Source organism: Apodemus sylvaticus, chromosome X (assembly GCF_947179515.1).
Source record: "Apodemus sylvaticus chromosome X, mApoSyl1.1, whole genome shotgun sequence".
Lineage (NCBI taxonomy): Eukaryota > Metazoa > Chordata > Mammalia > Rodentia > Muridae > Apodemus > Apodemus sylvaticus.
The window spans coordinates 63,145,791-63,163,104 of NC_067495.1; the positions used below are offsets into that span (position 1 = coordinate 63,145,791).

The 17,314-nt window shown below is 46.2% G+C and overlaps 1 protein-coding gene across 1 annotated transcript; it reads left to right on the top strand.

Moving 5' to 3' along the window:
- The first annotated feature begins 2,442 nt into the window (after nucleotides 1-2,442).
- On the top strand, nucleotides 2,443-6,367 carry LOC127675767 (doublesex- and mab-3-related transcription factor C1-like). Its single transcript, XM_052171869.1, has 7 exons — nucleotides 2,443-2,579; nucleotides 3,772-3,945; nucleotides 4,088-4,239; nucleotides 4,568-4,626; nucleotides 4,952-5,088; nucleotides 5,991-6,054; nucleotides 6,242-6,367. Exons 1-7 carry the CDS (start codon nucleotides 2,575-2,577, stop codon nucleotides 6,365-6,367), a joined length of 717 nt encoding a protein of 238 aa, XP_052027829.1. The 5' UTR covers nucleotides 2,443-2,574.
- Nucleotides 6,368-17,314: the final 10,947 nt, after the last annotated feature.

Sequence of the window (17,314 nt, forward strand, 5' to 3'; positions counted from 1 at the left end):
ATGTCCTTTTTGTGTTCCTCTGCAACATCATGACCAGTGATTTTAAATCCAAATCTTGTTTTTCTGGTGTGTTGGGGTATCCAGGACTTGCTGTTGTTGGAGAATTGGGTTCAGATGCTGCCATATTACCTAGATTTCTGTTAGTAGTGTACCTACATTTGCCTTTTGCCATCTTTTTATCTCTGGCGTTAGTTGGTCTTGTTGTCACTGGCTGGTGTTTGAGCCTCCTGTGAAGCTGTAAGGCTATTTTCACAACACTGGATGGCTGGGTGTCCCCTGTCACAGATTGCTGATGTGCTGCCCTCCTCTTGGGTGCCCTTGGAGCCCTAGTGTGCTTTGCCCCAGATTGTCTCTGTGAACCAGGTGATGCCCATTCGCTCCTTCAGGGAGTGATGATGGTGTATGCTGCGGGGACCTTTTCCGAGTGCTGAACACTCTGCCGGGCAGTGGATCCCCCAACCGGGTTGGTGCACACAAGGCTAGCCTAGCTGCTCAGGCCCTGAGTCCAGGCAAAGGCCTGACAGGCATAGGCTCGAGCAATATTCGCCTCGGGCTATGTCTGCTAACTGGTTCTGTCAGGTACCCTGCGCCCCTACAAGTGCTGAGCAGTCTGCCAGGCAAACGACCTCCTGCCTGGGTTGGCACACAGATGGCCCACCGAGCTGCCCAGGGCCTGGGTGCAGGCCAACGCCCGCCAGATTTAGACCCAAGTGATGTTAGCCTCGGACTTTGTCTGCGTACCTGGGGCTGTCAGATAACTCTGGGGTCTGGGAGCCAAGATGGTGGAGCACGTCATTAACTGACTGGCAGGAGGCAGAGGTCTAATCTGGCTTCAGTGCGGTGAAAAGCACTGTAACTCTGTTGCTGCTTGCAGCCCGGCTGACCAGTGGTGGCCAGTGGTAGTGTGCGCAGGGCCTGCCTGGACACTGTCGCCTTGGTTCCACTGGTGGTGGCCCTCTCCGCTGGACTAGCTGGTGCTGCCGCTGCCGCCACCGCCGCCACCAGGGCCCTTCAATTGACAGAACTGATTTTAATGAACTCAGGCAGAGAAAAGCCTCAAAAGTCACATGTGCATCTTCGAGTACAATGAGATTTAATATGGTGGCTAACTTTAGGAGCAGTGCAGCAGGTAAAGAGTCAAGTGCATTTCTGTAAGTCAGATGCAAGTGAATCATCCAACATCATCATTCCCCACCCCTCAAGCAGATATCAGAGACAAGAGCAGCAAGGCTCTAGAGAGTTCTGGGATGTAAAAAAAAAACCACACGAGGTGTACCGTGGTAGGAAAGATTAAACCGGAAGCAAACGTGGAAGAAACATAGCTATGACGGCTCCACAGAAAGAGAGAGAGACAGGCAGAGCTGAGGACTAGGAAGGCTGGGCATCCGGTGTCTAGCCGGTTTCCTGTTAATCAATGCTCCGAATCAATGAAAATGGAATCCAAGCTCGTCACATGCGAGTTTACTTGGGAACTGTCACGCAGCTTCTCACAGATACACAAAAGGACAAAAGACAAGGAATAGGGAACTTCCATGTGTGTCTGAGAAACAAGAACCAGGGAGGTTTCCTAGCATACCTCACGTCGTGCCTTGGAGTGACAAAAGCAATGATTAAACAGATTAGAAGATAATGAATAAATAAGGACAGAAAATAATAAAATAAAATAAAATAAAATAAAATAAAATAAAATAAAGGAGCGTAGAGCAGTCAGAGAAAGCGAGGGACCTATGCCTGGAATAGAAAAGAAAGGTCAGAGACAGACTCCAACAAGATGGAACACTGTGTTCCCAGCCACTGGCAAGTGTTCTCTGGGGTTTAGAATGGCTGCTGAATGAGAAAACGGGATGTGAGGATGGGAGGAAGGTGGTCCGTGGCAAACTCGGATGCTTGATTCTGAAAGGACACATTAGAGCCTCCTAGCAAGTGGGCCTGGGCGAAAGTGTGTGCAGCCCCACCTCACAGTATTTCGCCTCCAAGTGGAGGCAGTTTGTGGAAGCGGCACAGGAGGGCACAAAGGTCAGTTTGTCCCTCCAGAGCAGGCAGGATTATTTAAGTGAGCACCAGTAGCCAGGAAAGACCTCCAGTGCCGCATCAGAGCCTAGGCGGAAGTGGGTCTCAGAGCAGCCACCGGGGGGCGCCCTTCTGAGGGACAAGGGCAGGAAGCTCCTGGGCCTCTGAGGCAAAGCAGGAAGTGGAGCGGAAGGAAGGCCAAGGCGCGAGGAGGAGGAGGAAGGAGGCCCGAGGAGCAGGGCCGCCGCTTCTTTCGAGGCTCAGCCCGCTGGTTCTGAAGGGCTGGAGTCTCGGGTAACTGACCACTGGTGGCATGAGGAATGGGGCCTTCATATTCTTCTGTCCCTTTCTTCCTCCCTCCCTCCCTCCTGATCAGGTGCCCATTTCCTTCATTTTTAGGCCTCTTGGAGGCGAAGCCTGCTGGAGGTGGGAAACGGCACAAAGGAGGCCCTCTCGACCTGACCCGGGCCTTCTGCCTCCTCCACAGGCTCTGTCCAGCCCCAGCCCCTTCAGAGAGCAACTATCTCCAGGTTGCCTGCCGGTCTGGGGCTTGCCAGAGAGCAGATGAGGCAGGTAGAGGGTGAGAGGGAAGAGGGAGCCATTCTCGGCCCAGCACCAACGGTCAAAGTATTGGGACGACTCTGGAAGACTGGGGGACGACTGGGGGACGACTGGGGGTCGCATGTGTGGCTTTGATGAAAGAAGAGGGCGTGTGTCGGGGCAGCGCAAAGCTGAGTCCTCCAGATAGTTGGTCTTTGGGCTTGGTCAGAGGCTGCTACGCCACATGGGCCTCAGCAAACATCTGTCGGGTGTAGAAAGCTGGGAAGGAAGGAAACGGTAGAAAAAAATAATCATTTGAAAAAAAAAAAGTTACTGGGAGAAATCTGGATGGATGGCCTGAGAAAACTGTTTGAAGCCCAGCATGCCACTAGTTAGCCCCGGTTGGTCTCAGTCGTAGTCCCCCTACCCCAGGTTCCTGGGTGGAAGGTTTTCAGGTACGATTCACGTGTCCGCCGCCTTCACAAGGGCAATATGACTTCATGGGCGGAGAGGGGAGGCTTACAGGGTGGGGGACAAAACGGAAATGGGTGGAAAGGGGGAGCACCGGGATAATTAAGACCGTGGTGTGAGGAAAACTTGAACGGAAGGTGAAGGGGAAAATTGAACACTGGGCATGCGTGAGACTACTGAGTACTCGGTGCATATTTTCCCCATGTGGGGAGTGAACGAATGCGAGGCACGAGGAAGAAGGTTGTCTTCCAGTGTCCAGGCTTTCTTCTTGTCGAGGCAGGCCTGGGGCTGATGGCGTATTCCAGGAAATGGGATGTGTGGAGTGAGTTTGAGCAGATCGATTGGGTAATGGAGCCAGTGCCAAGAGGTTGTTGATGGGAGGTGCTGGGGGAATGAGACAACACGAGGAAACCTGAGACTATGTGAGTACAAATGGGAGTTGAAGGCCAAAGAAGACCGGGACAGGGTAAACGGATGCTGATGGTGGCCGCGTTGGAGAAGATTCTCATCCACAGAGCCAGTTTTCTTTGCTTACTTGCTTGCTTGTTTTGTTTCGTTTGTGTTGGTGTGTGTCTGGGGAGGGGTTGTTTTTGCTTTTTCGGTTTGTTTGGGTTTTCTGGTGGGTTTTTTGGTTGTTTGGTTTTCTGTTTTTGTTTGTTTGTTCTTTGTTTTTGTTTGTTCTTTAATTCTGCTCAGGAAAAGAACAGTTACTCTAGGGCCATGGGGATACAGTGGCGTTTCTGCTCTCAGCCTAAGAGCCATGGAAGCAAAAGGCAAAGCAGCTGTTCCCTGCCGCCCCTCCACCTTGGAATGTAACATGGGGAACAAAACTAGAGCAACACCGCCTGCAATGGAGCCTAGCCGCAGAGGACATGCAAATCACCCTGGCAGAGGCCACAGTTGTGGCATCAGGACCCAAGTCAGGTGAGAAACCCATTCTTCCCACTCTCAGGTCAGCTGGTGACTCAGTTGGGCTGCATTCTTTTGAGTATGGAGTCCTGGAGGGTGAGGGGGTCAGGTTCCCTTTGCACATGACTAGAAGGAGTCCTTCAAACCCCTTTCAAAGTGACCACAGCGAGGCCATGCTGGCTGTGGGTTCTGAGAAAAGGGGGCATAGTGCACCGGTAAAGAGACGCCAGATTCGACTACCAAGGACGACTGTCTCCCGCAAACCCCTCAAACAGGCCAAGAAGACCTCTACCAAGGGAAGAGGTCGCGGTGAGTGTCATTGGCCGGGGAGGGAGCCTGGGATTGGCTGGAGAGAAGCATGCTGGTCATGAGTAAACCTGTGACCAACCCTGCCACAGAATTGCAGTGGGACCTTGGGCAAGGGTACCTTGGACTTCACTGGGCCCGGTAGGAGAAAAAAAAAAACAAAAACAAAGAGTCATATCAATGCTAGACAGCACTTGTTTGCAGGAAGCAGAGATCTGGGAAGGGGGTGCATTCAAAAAGGTTTATGGTGGGAAGTCCTCAGAATGGTGTTGAGTGTCTTCAGATGAGGCTGTTGGGCAGCCGGTGGGGAAGAATTCTTGGTCTTTTGCAGCTGCAAAGGAGAACCCTGTGCCCCAGCCTGAAGACTTGTCTCCAACAAGCCCCCAGGAAGTAAGGAGAATCTGTTGCTAGAGTGGGAGGCTCCCACCAGTTACTGTCAAGACCCCTTTTAACTGTGTCTTCAAGTCAGGGCTCTCGCCTCTAACCAACCGGTCAGCACATTGCCCTGTGCTGACATTGGGTAATGTCACTTCTTCTTGGGCCTCAGTCTACTCAGCGGCAGTTGAGCATAGGATCGGAGGGGTGGGGGCCTGGAGAGGTCTTCAGAGCAGTGACATTCTAGATTCCTGCCATCGGACTAACATTTGCCCATCCCTCCTCTCTTTCTGGCCGGCCTGGAACCCAATCCCCTATCAAAGGATCTCTGTCTCTACAGGAGAGACCCCACGGGTCTCAAGTATATCGCTGGCCCCGAGCACGTTCACCTCTGCCCTGGAAGTCTGTGCCCTCGGAGCAGCAATTGATGGGTCCTCCTTCCACGGAGCTTCATGGGGCTTTTGCATTGTCCAGCCCGTGAGTAGAAAGGGACCGTGCAGCTGGCTGTGTCTTGTGTGTGTGTGTGTGTGTGTGTGTGTGTGTGTGTGTGTGTGTCCAGCCCTGGGCTTAGTGCCATAGGAGCAGGAGGAGGGGGTGCCGGGAGGGAAGAGGACGAAGGGAGGTGAGGAGAGAAGGCTGCAGGTCAGACCGAGGGCACGGACAGGGGGGCCTCTCCAGCTTTGGCAGTTCCTACTCCAGAGACCTGGTACACGTATTTTGTTTTCAGGCAACCATTTCCTAGAGGTCATTTTGGCAAGAGTATTCTATACCTGTCACATTGAAAAAACAAAACACCAGCCCAAGGCCTGCTGCCTCACAGTGGGCCTTCAACACGTGGGCGCTGTTTCTCTACACACAACAGATGAGTTAGATGGGAGGGTCCTGATGAAACCTAGGGTTATGGTGGAGAGGGCCACAGAGGCCCAGGGCAAAGTCCAGAGGCCAAGAGAGAAAGCCTCCTGGAAGTGTCCGGGGCTTGTCCCTCATGATCTGTGGCGGCCTGGCAAAGTGCTGGCAAGTACCAGTCCCTGAAAATGGAAGGTCACTGTATCTCTTTAGGGACTTTGCAATCTATTAGAATGCAGACACTTGGGGTTCCCTGATGCATTCTTCACTGCATATCTGGGAGAGAATTAAAAAGGAAAACAAAACCTTGAACGGATTAATTTATTAGGAAAAAAAGTGTGTTGGGCTTGGGGGTGGGGGTAGAAAGGAAAGCAGACTGTGCAGGACAAAGGGCATGTGCGAGCCACAGGGCCTACGGTCTCCACAGTCCTTTGAATTCCCACCTTCTGGTATCGCAAAACCCTGCCAGTCTGTCTCTGCAGGTCTACCTGCCCACCCAAGTGTATAATAATTCCCTTACCTCTTGTTTCCAGATGCTCAAATATGATCCGCCTGCCACGTACCACCGCTGATCACCACCATCCCCTGGGGCCACAGGTTCCTGTAGAGAAGTAGGGGGGTTCCGGAAACTTGGGTGGGAGGAGCTAAGTCGATGTGTAGGGCAGACTGTCTGGGCATTGGAAGTGGGCACTGGAGGCAGCTGGGTACTGAGAGGGCATTAGGGCTTCTGAGAAGAGGCGCTGGATGCACAGCGCCTGATCTCCTCACACCTGTTTCTTTGCAGAGCTCCCGTGCCTCTAACCAGGCCTCGGCTTCTGCTACCTTAGAGTGTCAGGAAACACTGGAGGCTGCTGAGGCCCTGATGACTCTGAAGAACTCTTCTTGGACCTGGCGCCAGACCCACAGCTAAACAGGTAGCCGGCTTCTTGAAAAGGAGATAGTCGAGGGATGGGAAGCTCTGTGGCAAATTGGTCATAGCTGGGTCCATGGGGTTAGTTTGTGGTTGGAATGACCTCCGGGATGGGTGCACCAGCCTTCTGAGGCTGATGTCAGAGAGGGCACTTGGAGGATTATTCGGAGAATGCTAAGCATCTCAAGTTTTGTGCCTAGCAGTAATTGGCTGGTACCCTGATGTGGAAAGAGAAGGAGTCTGAGGCCCCCAGGGAGTTGCAGGGACCTGCCCCAGAGCAGGCAGCATATCAGGTGCAAAAAATAGAACCGGGCACCCTGATTTCCCACCCAACCCCGTGTCCCCAGCCTATTGCTCACTGTTGCCGTGGAGTTTCTACCCTGACTTTGACCGTTTAGTTCCCAGACAAAAGACACACACAACCTTTATATTTACAATAAGCCTTAAACAGCACAAGAGCTGGGCAGATATCTACCCTCTGTGCTATTAGAATCTGCTTTCCTATCGATAACCCCGAGTTATGACTGTGTTTCTTCTGGGCTCTAATTGGCCACGATATCATGGCTCCCCTAGCCCAGGCCGGCTTCTCCTTCCTCCCTCACCTTCCTCTCCCCCTCACGGTTCTCCTCCAATCCCCAAGCCCAGGAATCCTATGTCCCTTCTACCCAGCTATTGGCTGTCGGCATCTTTATTTGCCAATCAGAAATAACTTGAGGGCAAGGTCACACAGTGTCACTTGGTTCTACATGCAGATCCTCTCCTCTCTGGGACAACCAGGTCTTGGGGGCCCAATATTAGCATTAGAATGCAAGCAGCATCAGGCCAACCCACTACACACTGTGATGGTCTGGGGAAGACACAGAGACGGAAAGAGATTTAGACCCCGCTCTCTGGGGGGATTTCAGTTCAGATGTGCAGCCTGGATTCCTTCTCTGGCTGTATTTTGCAACACAGATCTCAAATGACCCATCCAGAGGGCAAGTGCTTTATGAGCTGAGAAGGGAATTAAACTTCTAGTGTGTCTGGGCAGCAAGGCTGGACCTCTTTTGCACAGAGACAGATAGGGCCTAGTGAATATAGGAGGAAGCCACCCTGGACAGAACTGCTGGAACACAAGGGGGCAGGAGGGAGCTGGGGAGGTGACTGTTCACAGGTGTCTGGCACGGGCAGGAGACAAAACCTAGGCCAGGGCTTCTTAAAGTGTCCAGCCTCAGAGCCCCTTTCCATCTGAGAGACGTTTACAGGACCCCAGTATATAGGCACATGGGCCATAGGTAGGTATGCACACAAAGCACGTGCAGATAATAAAGAAACTTACTTTAATACAACTCCTTCGTATGCATGTAATTTTACCATTTATTAAAGATAAAAATGTGCATGACAAGGAAATGGGTGTTTTTGTTTGTTTTTACTCTGAGAGTTAGATCTTGACTCAAAGTTTGACACTGGGGAGCATAAAGAGTGTTCCTTGTTTCTCAGAGTTGGTCACCACTTTGGTTTTTACTTGACAGTGCTGAGGGTGCTGCTCCAGGTAAATATGTAGTACAAAATGGCAGAAGTGTGTTTAGAGTCATTTCAAAAATTGTTAGAAATACTGTCCAAATCCCAAGCCAAAATTCATCTGGCAGTTTTTCACAAGCCTCAACTCAGCAGCTCAAACAGCACTTTTTAAAGTCAAACATTTTACAACATGGTTAGGAGCAACAGACAGAAAATATTAAAAGGTTTTGTTTTCCACGGTTAAGCCATCATGTTTCTCTTAGAGCCCTCAAACAGGGCTCAAAACAACCCTCAAACAGGAAGGGAAAGACTGACACCTGAGGTTGTCTTCTGACCTTCACGTAACATTCTCTCTGTCTCTCTGTCTCCATCTCTGTCTCTGTCTCTGTCTCTCTCTCTGTCTCTCTCTCTCTCTCTCTCTCTCTCTCTCTCTCTCTCTCTCTCTCTCTCTCTCTTACACACACACACACACACATCACATCACACCACACCACACCACACCACACCACACCACACCACACCACACCACATCACATCACATCACATCACACCACAGCACATCACATCACATCACATCACATCACAGTGTGGAACTGGGGACTAGGACAGGAGGAGTGGGTAATGGAAAGTCAAGGAACTTTCCTGAAATCAGAAAGGATATATTCAGAGAGCATGAGCTTCACCACAGTAGGTTTGTGCCCATGATAGAGGAATGAGGCTGTAGGTGAGGAATTCAGACAGGTATAGGTCTGTCCACTGGTCTTGGTGACGAATGTTCACTTGTGGGAGATGAAGAAATGGGGGAGAGTTGGGAAAGGGATTCGTGGTCATTAGGTGCTCCTCATACCATCCTTTCTGCCTTCAGGTCTTGCTTGAATTTGGAGCAGTGAAGCCTTCCAGCCCATCTGTGAGATTCAGATCCACCAGCCAGCTCCACTTCACCTCATTTGAGCATCTGGAGTGCACCTCCCTCTTGAACTTAAGGGCCCCGAGGAGGGGGTGCAGGCTTCTTCAGTCACCAAGCAGTTGATATTCTGTGTGGTTCATGTCTGAAATGCCTCAATGTGCTTTGTATGCCTTTGGATAGTTAATAAGCTTTCAGACTCTTTTCATAATGTAGATCAGTTCCTTAGCTTGCATAGTATTTTCTTGTACCCCCCACCCCCGCATCCCTCATTCCTTTGGAAACTGGTGCTGTTAAATGTATCTTCTGTAGATAGCACTGTGCAATTTAATGTGACAAGTCTGTCAGTGGGGTCCTGAGTGGGTTGTTTGCATTTGTTTTGTGATTGCATATGTGCCCGGTCACTCCCGTACTTGTATGTGGACACAAGAGAAGTTTCAACTTATGTCTAGGCTTGTGTATTTGAACAAATAATAAAGCATTGGTAGGAGGCACTGCCCAGGTCTTCACTGTAACTGGCTACACCATCCCCAGTGGTCTCTCTTCTGGGACTCTGACCCTGCCACATGGTCCAAACCTTAGGCACGCTACACGATTCCTTCCTGCCTTCAAAACATGTACCACAATGGAGACTCTTACACCTTACCAAGCTGGGCTGTCAGCATGAAATTTAGCCTTGGCATCCTCTGGGCCACAGCTTCAGTGTGTTGGGCCTGAGGAAATAATCCCAGAAGATTTCGCCTCCGTGATGCTGGTCCCCTCGGTCAAAGGTGCTTTTGCAGCCCCATCTGACCAGCATGAATTATCCTTGTAAAGCAAAACTTTCACTTTAGTGGCACGTTTATCTTGTTAAGTATGGTTGGTTCATTCTTTATCTCCAAAGGACTATATGAAGAATGTATTCTCAACTCAACCTTTTGCATATGCAGCCCCAATTGAGGGTTTTTGAAGAATCATGTTGGTTTAGAGGGCCTTGTTTTCTTGGTGTCTACAATACCTCTGGCTCTTACACTCTTTTTGCCTCCTTTTCCACGGAGTTCCCTGAGCTCTAAAGGGAGGAAATAGATAAAGACAGCCCATTTAGGCCTGATTGTCCCAGGGTCTCTCGTTTGGTGCATAATGTCTGGATGTGGGTCTCTGTATTTTTTCCTATCTGCTGCAGGAGGAAGCTTCTCTGATGATGGCCTGAGTGTAGAAAGGCACTGACCTGAGTGTAGCTAAATGTCACTAGGGGGTCATTTCATAGGTATTTGGTTTTCACCTAGGTCCCTAGGCTATCTAATCTCAGGCAGGTTCTTGTCACCCAAGCAGTGTCTAGTATGGGTTCCATCTTGAGGAGGCAGCCTTAAGTCAAATCAGACATTGGGTTGGTTACTTCCACAAGATTTGTGCTACCATTGCCCTTGCATATCTTGCAGGCAAGACACCCTTACAGAACAAAGGGTCTGTGACTGGCTTGGTGTTCACTGTTTCTCCTTTGATATCATGCAGAGTACCTTCCTTTACCAACAAAGACACTAGAAAGTATGGGTGAAGGCTCTATGTGTGTTGTTTCTCTGACTTATTTCTCAATCTGCTTTCAGGTGTGCTGTTAAGTTGCTAGTATGAGATCTCACAAGTGTTCTTATTTTTTTGGTTTTTGGTTTTTTTGTTTTGTTTTGTTTTTGTTTTTGTTTTCTGAGACAGGATTTCTCTGTATAGCTCTGGCTGTCCTAGACCTCACTCTGTATGAACTTGCCTCTTAGAACCACTTTCAGTGTGTCCCATAACGTTGGGTATGTTGGTTATTCATTTTCATTCACTTCTAGAAAGTCTTTCTTTTCTTTCTTCATTCCTACATTTAAAAAAGGACATAATCCACATATTAAATGATGTCTAACAGGAACGGAGGAGTGGCCCTTGGTTCTGGAAACACTTAGTACAGCAGTATAGAGGAATACCAGAACAGGGAAGTGGGAAGTGGTGGATGGGGGAATAAGGGGAGGGAAGAGGGCTTGTGGGACTTTCTGTAGTGGGGAGCCAGAAAAGTGGAAATTGTATGAAATGTAAATAAAAATATATCGAATAAATAAAAAATGTGCTAAAATTAAAAAATAAAATAAAAATAAAAAACATAAAAAATAAAAAAAGGAAACCCTATATTGCAGTACAGATGTCCTGGTCCTCTTGTTATTACAATCTTTTTAAAAAAGATTTATTTATTATATGTAAATACACTGTAGCTGTCTTAAGACACTTCAGGAGAGAGAGTCAGATCTTTCTACAAATGGTTATGAGCCACCATGTGGTTACTGGGATTTGAACTCAGGACCTTTGGAAGAGTGGTCAGTGCTCTTAACCTTGAGTCATCTCTCTAGCCCTGGCTATTACCGTCTTTACATCATATGCTCTGTGATTTTATGTTGTAGATATATAAATTGAGGACTGGAATCCCACAGTCAATTATTTTCTGCATTTTTAACTAGTTTAGGATGTAAGGCCTACTCAAAAGAAGGGAATTCATGCCTGATCATGTAAACTTAGACAACTTATGCTTGACTGGTGAAGATCATATACCTTAGAGGAAAACCTGTGTATTTGCCACATTTTTAAACCAATTGTATTTACAAACACATTTTAAATATTTATCTTTAAACCCATGCACAGATAAGTGTAGCTTCTTTCCTGTCATCAAAGAGCCTTCTTTTTCATGAGATAGAGACTATTGTGAAATTAATTTTTAAAGGAGGAGAAAATACTATGTATTGTTATAATCTTTGGTGCAAGTCAGAATGCCATGTTTCTACATGGGACCAGAGGAGTTCATTCCTTTGACCAGGAGTAAATACCTTTTCTCTAATAGGCTTCAACAAAGCCCTGATATCCATCCTCAATGTTCTCCAAGACCACTGTAACATTATCCCTTCAAAAGTTCCTAAAATCATCTAGAAGATGGACTTAACTTGGGGACCAGATATAACACCATTTCATTAATGTTTAGAGAGCCAATTTTAAATCAGGACTGATGCCTAGATTGACTGGAGTTTCAGTCATCTATCCATGTCCAGAGAAGGGTTGGTTATAGAGGAAAAGAGATGTAAAGCAACCAAACAAACAAAACAACCTAACCTCTTTTTTGACATTCCTGGCCAGAGAACCAAGAATGTTTCCTGCTTTTGGCTAAGGACAGACTGAAACATTGCACTTTCAGTATCCCGTTCCTGATCTACATTGTTAGTTTCTGTCTCCAGTCTTCATTACCTCCTGGCTGAGGGCTCACTTACTGTTATAGGAATGGATAAGGGTATGAGACTTTCAGGCTCTTGTTTGGTGAAACAAAGAACGAACCCGGGATACATGGATAGTGAAAAAATAATGTTTATTAATAAACAGACATAAATTCCTGAGAAAGGAAGTGGTCTAGAAAGATGTGACATTTCTAAGACTCAACAACCTTTTTATATGTGATTTACAAATCACCAGCCATTACCCACATTTACATAACTTGAAGGTATATGCTCTGTTTCCTTTCTTATAGCCCTGGTTGGAAAGTAGTTCTAGGCTTTTTCTGGTATCTGGCTTATTTCATATGTTTATCTTAGTGTCTCTTTTGCTTTGTCTTGTCTACTTGCCACAAAATCATAGTTCTCTTACACTGTTAAATTAAGTGTTGGTAGAGTTTGGAGAAAGAGACACAGATGGGATAAAGTACACATACATGTAAGGTAGGCATGTCTCTTCCCCAAGAGTTCTTGTTGTTATCTCTTACCCTTTACACTAAAGGTTGATATAGATGCACTCTTCAGATACACTAATATGGTGGATAAGTTATTATCTATCCAACACTGTTGCATCATACACCAGAGTCAAGATGCAATACATAGAGCTAATCATTTCAATCTATGAACTAGACTAGTGAGTGTCAAGTAAATACACATAGAAAGTTTGAATATTGAGCACTAGCCAAGATATCCAAAATACATCAAATATGCCACAAAGGAAGATGTTTTTAAGCTATAAGATGTGACTCTTAACTTGGGAGCATGTAGGCTGATTTCAGATCTTTAACTCTTGAATTGCTCCTTCAGATCTTATTCCCCAAGTCTTTCCCACAACTGTGTAGCAAACTCCTGATGTAGTAGTCTTCCTTTCCTATCTGACCCCATCTCTAATGGATCATGAAGATCTTTTCCTCCAACCTTCCCTTCCCAACTGATCATTATTCCAGCCTCCAATTCCAGACATCAGCCTATCAGGCCATGGAAACATGGAAGACAACTGAAGACCTCTACCATTTCCTACTATCTTCCATATTCAATGCTCCAGTCTCATGTCTAACTCTGTAGCAGACTACCTACTGTTGTGGGTGGGCTGGGTGCTGTTTTTGTGAACAAATCCCGTAATAAATAAAGGAGCCAATCACTGGGAGAGTAGGCGAGACTTCTGGGTTGAATGGAAGGAGGGAGGAAGCAGGAGAGTATTACTTCTGGGACAGCAGAGCGGTAAGATGTAGCTGGTACAGTTTCCTAGTATCATGGCAGATCTGCAAGGATCCACCACCGAAAGAATCATATTTTAATAAAGCTTACAAGATTAGGATTCAGTTGTTGTGCCCATAGACTGAGTTACCATTGTCTCTGAACTAAGTTTGTGTTGCTCATCTGGGTTCAAGAGAGACAGGTAGGGTGGCAAAGCATGGGTTTGCCAGATGTGCACCACAAAGGCCATGAGACATTTGAAGCACAGGGTTGGCGTGGTAGCAATCCACCATATTTCAGAAGCTCCAGGCCATTGAATTTCCACAAGATAAAACCCGATCGGCCATGGCTCACCAGTGCGTGGCCTCCCAGGCTGCCAGGGCAGGGAGTTAGAGGTACAAGAGCAGGAAGGTACCAGTTCTACCTTTTTTATTATTTCCCTCAACAACCTACTGTGGCCTCTCCTCACTCTGTGCCCCCACAGGCAGTAGAACACAGACTTACACCTCCAACTTTCCTTCGTTTAACTGATCACAATATCCCTGACCTCAATTCCAGTAGGCATTTCCTAGGAACCCACAGGCTACTTTGCCCAGAGATGGATGTAGGAAAACTGTGGATCTTCACATTTAGCTCCTCTCCTTCAAATACAATCCCTAAGTTTTACCCCTAGCTCTGTAGCAGACCACTTGTTGCAGCCACTCCTCACTCTATGCCCACATTCCCAGGGGGCTAAGCAGATCTTAGTGGAACATCATGATATTTCTTCCTGTGAACCCTCTCACTTTCCTAACCCATTCCCCCATTCATAAGTGTCAGTTCTCAATACCTAGAAACACATTTTACTTAAAATCCATAGTGATTACATATGCCAGAACATAAGAAGAATATTCTAGCAGGCAGCACACAGCCACCACACTCTTCTAAGACCCAGAGAGGGCAACAGAAACAAAAGAACAAAACACCCATACAAAAAAGAAAAGACCTAGAATCACAATCTTCCCAAACTCAAATGAACAATAAAAGAACCTTTAAATAAAATGATAGCATGCCTTAAATAGTAAATGGACAAATCCTTTAAAGAAATCTACTAAAAAAAATTTTTTTAAAAAGTGGAAGGAGATGAATAAAATTGTTGAAGACTTAAAAGTGGAGCTAGATTCCACAAAGAAAACATGAGCTGAGGGAAATCAGGAAATGAAAACTTGAAGGACTCAAATAGGAACTACAAAGGTAAGCCTCACCAACAGAATACAAGAGATTTAAGAGAGAATCTCCGGCACTGAACATGTGGTAGTAAAAGGTAGATACTCATAAAAGAAAATTGTGTGTGTGTGTGTGTGCATCCTGGCACAAAACAATTGGAAAAACTGGGATAGTGTGAAAAGAGAAAATTTAAGAATCATTGGAATATAGTAAGGGGAAGAGATACAAGAAAAGACACAAAATATTTTCAACAAAACTGTAGAAGAAAATTTCCATAATTTAAAGACTGAGATGCCAACAAAGGTTACAAAAAGAATATAGAAAACCAAATAGACTGGACCAGAAAAGAAACTCTCCTCACCACAGAACAATCAAAACACTATACATACAAAAAAAGAGAATAATAAAAGCCAAAAGGGGAAAAGACCAAGTAAGTAACAAATGAAGGCAGACACCTTGGAATAACAACTGACTTCTCAGTGGAGATTCTAAATATAAAGGAACCTGGAGAGACAACCTGTAGACTCTAAGAAACCATAGCGTAGATTATCGTACCAAGCAAAATTTTCAATGAAAATAGATGGAGAAAATAAAATGGAGAAAAGAAATCCACCAAAAGGACATTATAATTCTTAACATTTTTGAACCAAACACAAGGGCACCCAATTTGTAAAAGCAATACTTCAATAGCTTCAATCACATGTTGACCCTCACACACTGAGAGCAGGAGACTTGAATTCCCCATTCTCACCAAAAGACAGATCATACAGACAGAAACTAAAGAGAGAAATGTTGGATCTATCTGATGTTATATACCAAAAGGAAGACTTATGATATAAAAAGGATACCCTCAAATCATTACATCCAAACACAAAGCAATACACCTTTTGCTCAGAACCGGATGTAACTTTCTCCAAAATTGACTACATACTCAAACACCAAGAAAGTCTCACCAGATAGAAGAAAACTGAAATAACACCTTGCATCTTATCTGACCACTACGGATATCAACAGAAAGAACATAAAACTTACAAGCTTGTGGAGATGGAATGACTCTCTACTGACTGAAAAATGGGTCAAGGCAGATATGAAGAAAGAAAAGAAAGACTTTCTAGAAGTGAATGAAAATGAATAACCAACATACCCAACGTTATGGGACACACTGAAAGTGGTTCTAAGAGGCAAGTTCATACAGAGTGAGGTCTAGGACAGCCAGAGCTATACAGAGAAACCCTGTCTCAGAAAACAAAAACAAAAACAAAACAAAACAAAAAAACCAAAAACCAAAAAAATAAGAACACTTGTGAGATCTCATACTAGCAACTTAACAGCACACCTGAAAGCAGATTGAGAAATAAGTCAGAGAAACAACACACATAGAGCCTTCACCCATACTTTCTAGTGTCTTTGTTGGTAAAGGAAGGTACTCTGCATGATATCAAAGGAGAAACAGTGAACACCAAGCCAGTCACAGACCCTTTGTTCTGTAAGGGTGTCTTGCCTGCAAGATATGCAAGGGCAATGGTAGCACAAATCTTGTGGAAGTAACCAACCCAATGTCTGATTTGACTTAAGGCTGCCTCCTCAAGATGGAACCCATACTAGACACTGCTTGGGTGACAAGAACCTGCCTGAGATTAGATAGCCTAGGGACCTAGGTGAAAACCAAATACCTATGAAATGACCCCCTAGTGACATTTAGCTACACTCAGGTCAGTGCCTTTCTACACTCAGGCCATCATCAGAGAAGCTTCCTCCTGCAGCAGATAGGAAAAAATACAGAGACCCACATCCAGACATTATGCACCAAACGAGAGACCCTGGGACAATCAGGCCTAAATGGGCTGTCTTTATCTATTTCCTCCCTTTAGAGCTCAGGGAACTCCGTGGAAAAGGAGGCAAAAAGAGTGTAAGAGCCAGAGGTATTGTAGACACCAAGAAAACAAGGCCCTCTAAACCAACATGATTCTTCAAAAACCCTCAATTGGGGCTGCATATGCAAAAGGTTGAGTTGAGAATACATTCTTCATATAGTCCTTTGGAGATAAAGAATGAACCAACCATACTTAACAAGATAAACGTGCCACTAAAGTGAAAGTTTTGCTTTACAAGGATAATTCATGCTGGTCAGATGGGGCTGCAAAAGCACCTTTGACCGAGGGGACCAGCATCACGGAGGCGAAATCTTCTGGGATTATTTCCTCAGGCCCAACACACTGAAGCTGTGGCCCAGAGGATGCCAAGGCTAAATTTCATGCTGACAGCCCAGCTTGGTAAGGTGTAAGAGTCTCCATTGTGGTACATGTTTTGAAGGCAGGAAGGAATCGTGTAGCGTGCCTAAGGTTTGGACCATGTGGCAGGGTCAGAGTCCCAGAAGAGAGACCACTGGGGACGGTGTAGCCAGTTACAGTGAAGACCTGGGCAGTGCCTCCTACCAATGCTTTATTATTTGTTCAAATACACAAGCCTAGACATAAGTTGAAACTTCTCTTGTGTCCACATACAAGTACGGGAGTGACCGGGCACATATGCAATCACAAAACAAATGCAAACAACCCACTCAGGACCCCACTGACAGACTTGTCACATTAAATTGCACAGTGCTATCTACAGAAGATACATTTAACAGCACCAGTTTCCAAAGGAATGAGGGATGCGGGGGTGGGGGGTACAAGAAAATACTATGCAAGCTAAGGAACTGATCTACATTATGAAAAGAGTCTGAAAGCTTATTAACTATCCAAAGGCATACAAAGCACATTGAGGCATTTCAGACATGAACCACACAGAATATCAACTGCTTGGTGACTGAAGAAGCCTGCACCCCCTCCTCGGGGCCCTTAAGTTCAAGAGGGAGGTGCACTCCAGATGCTCAAATGA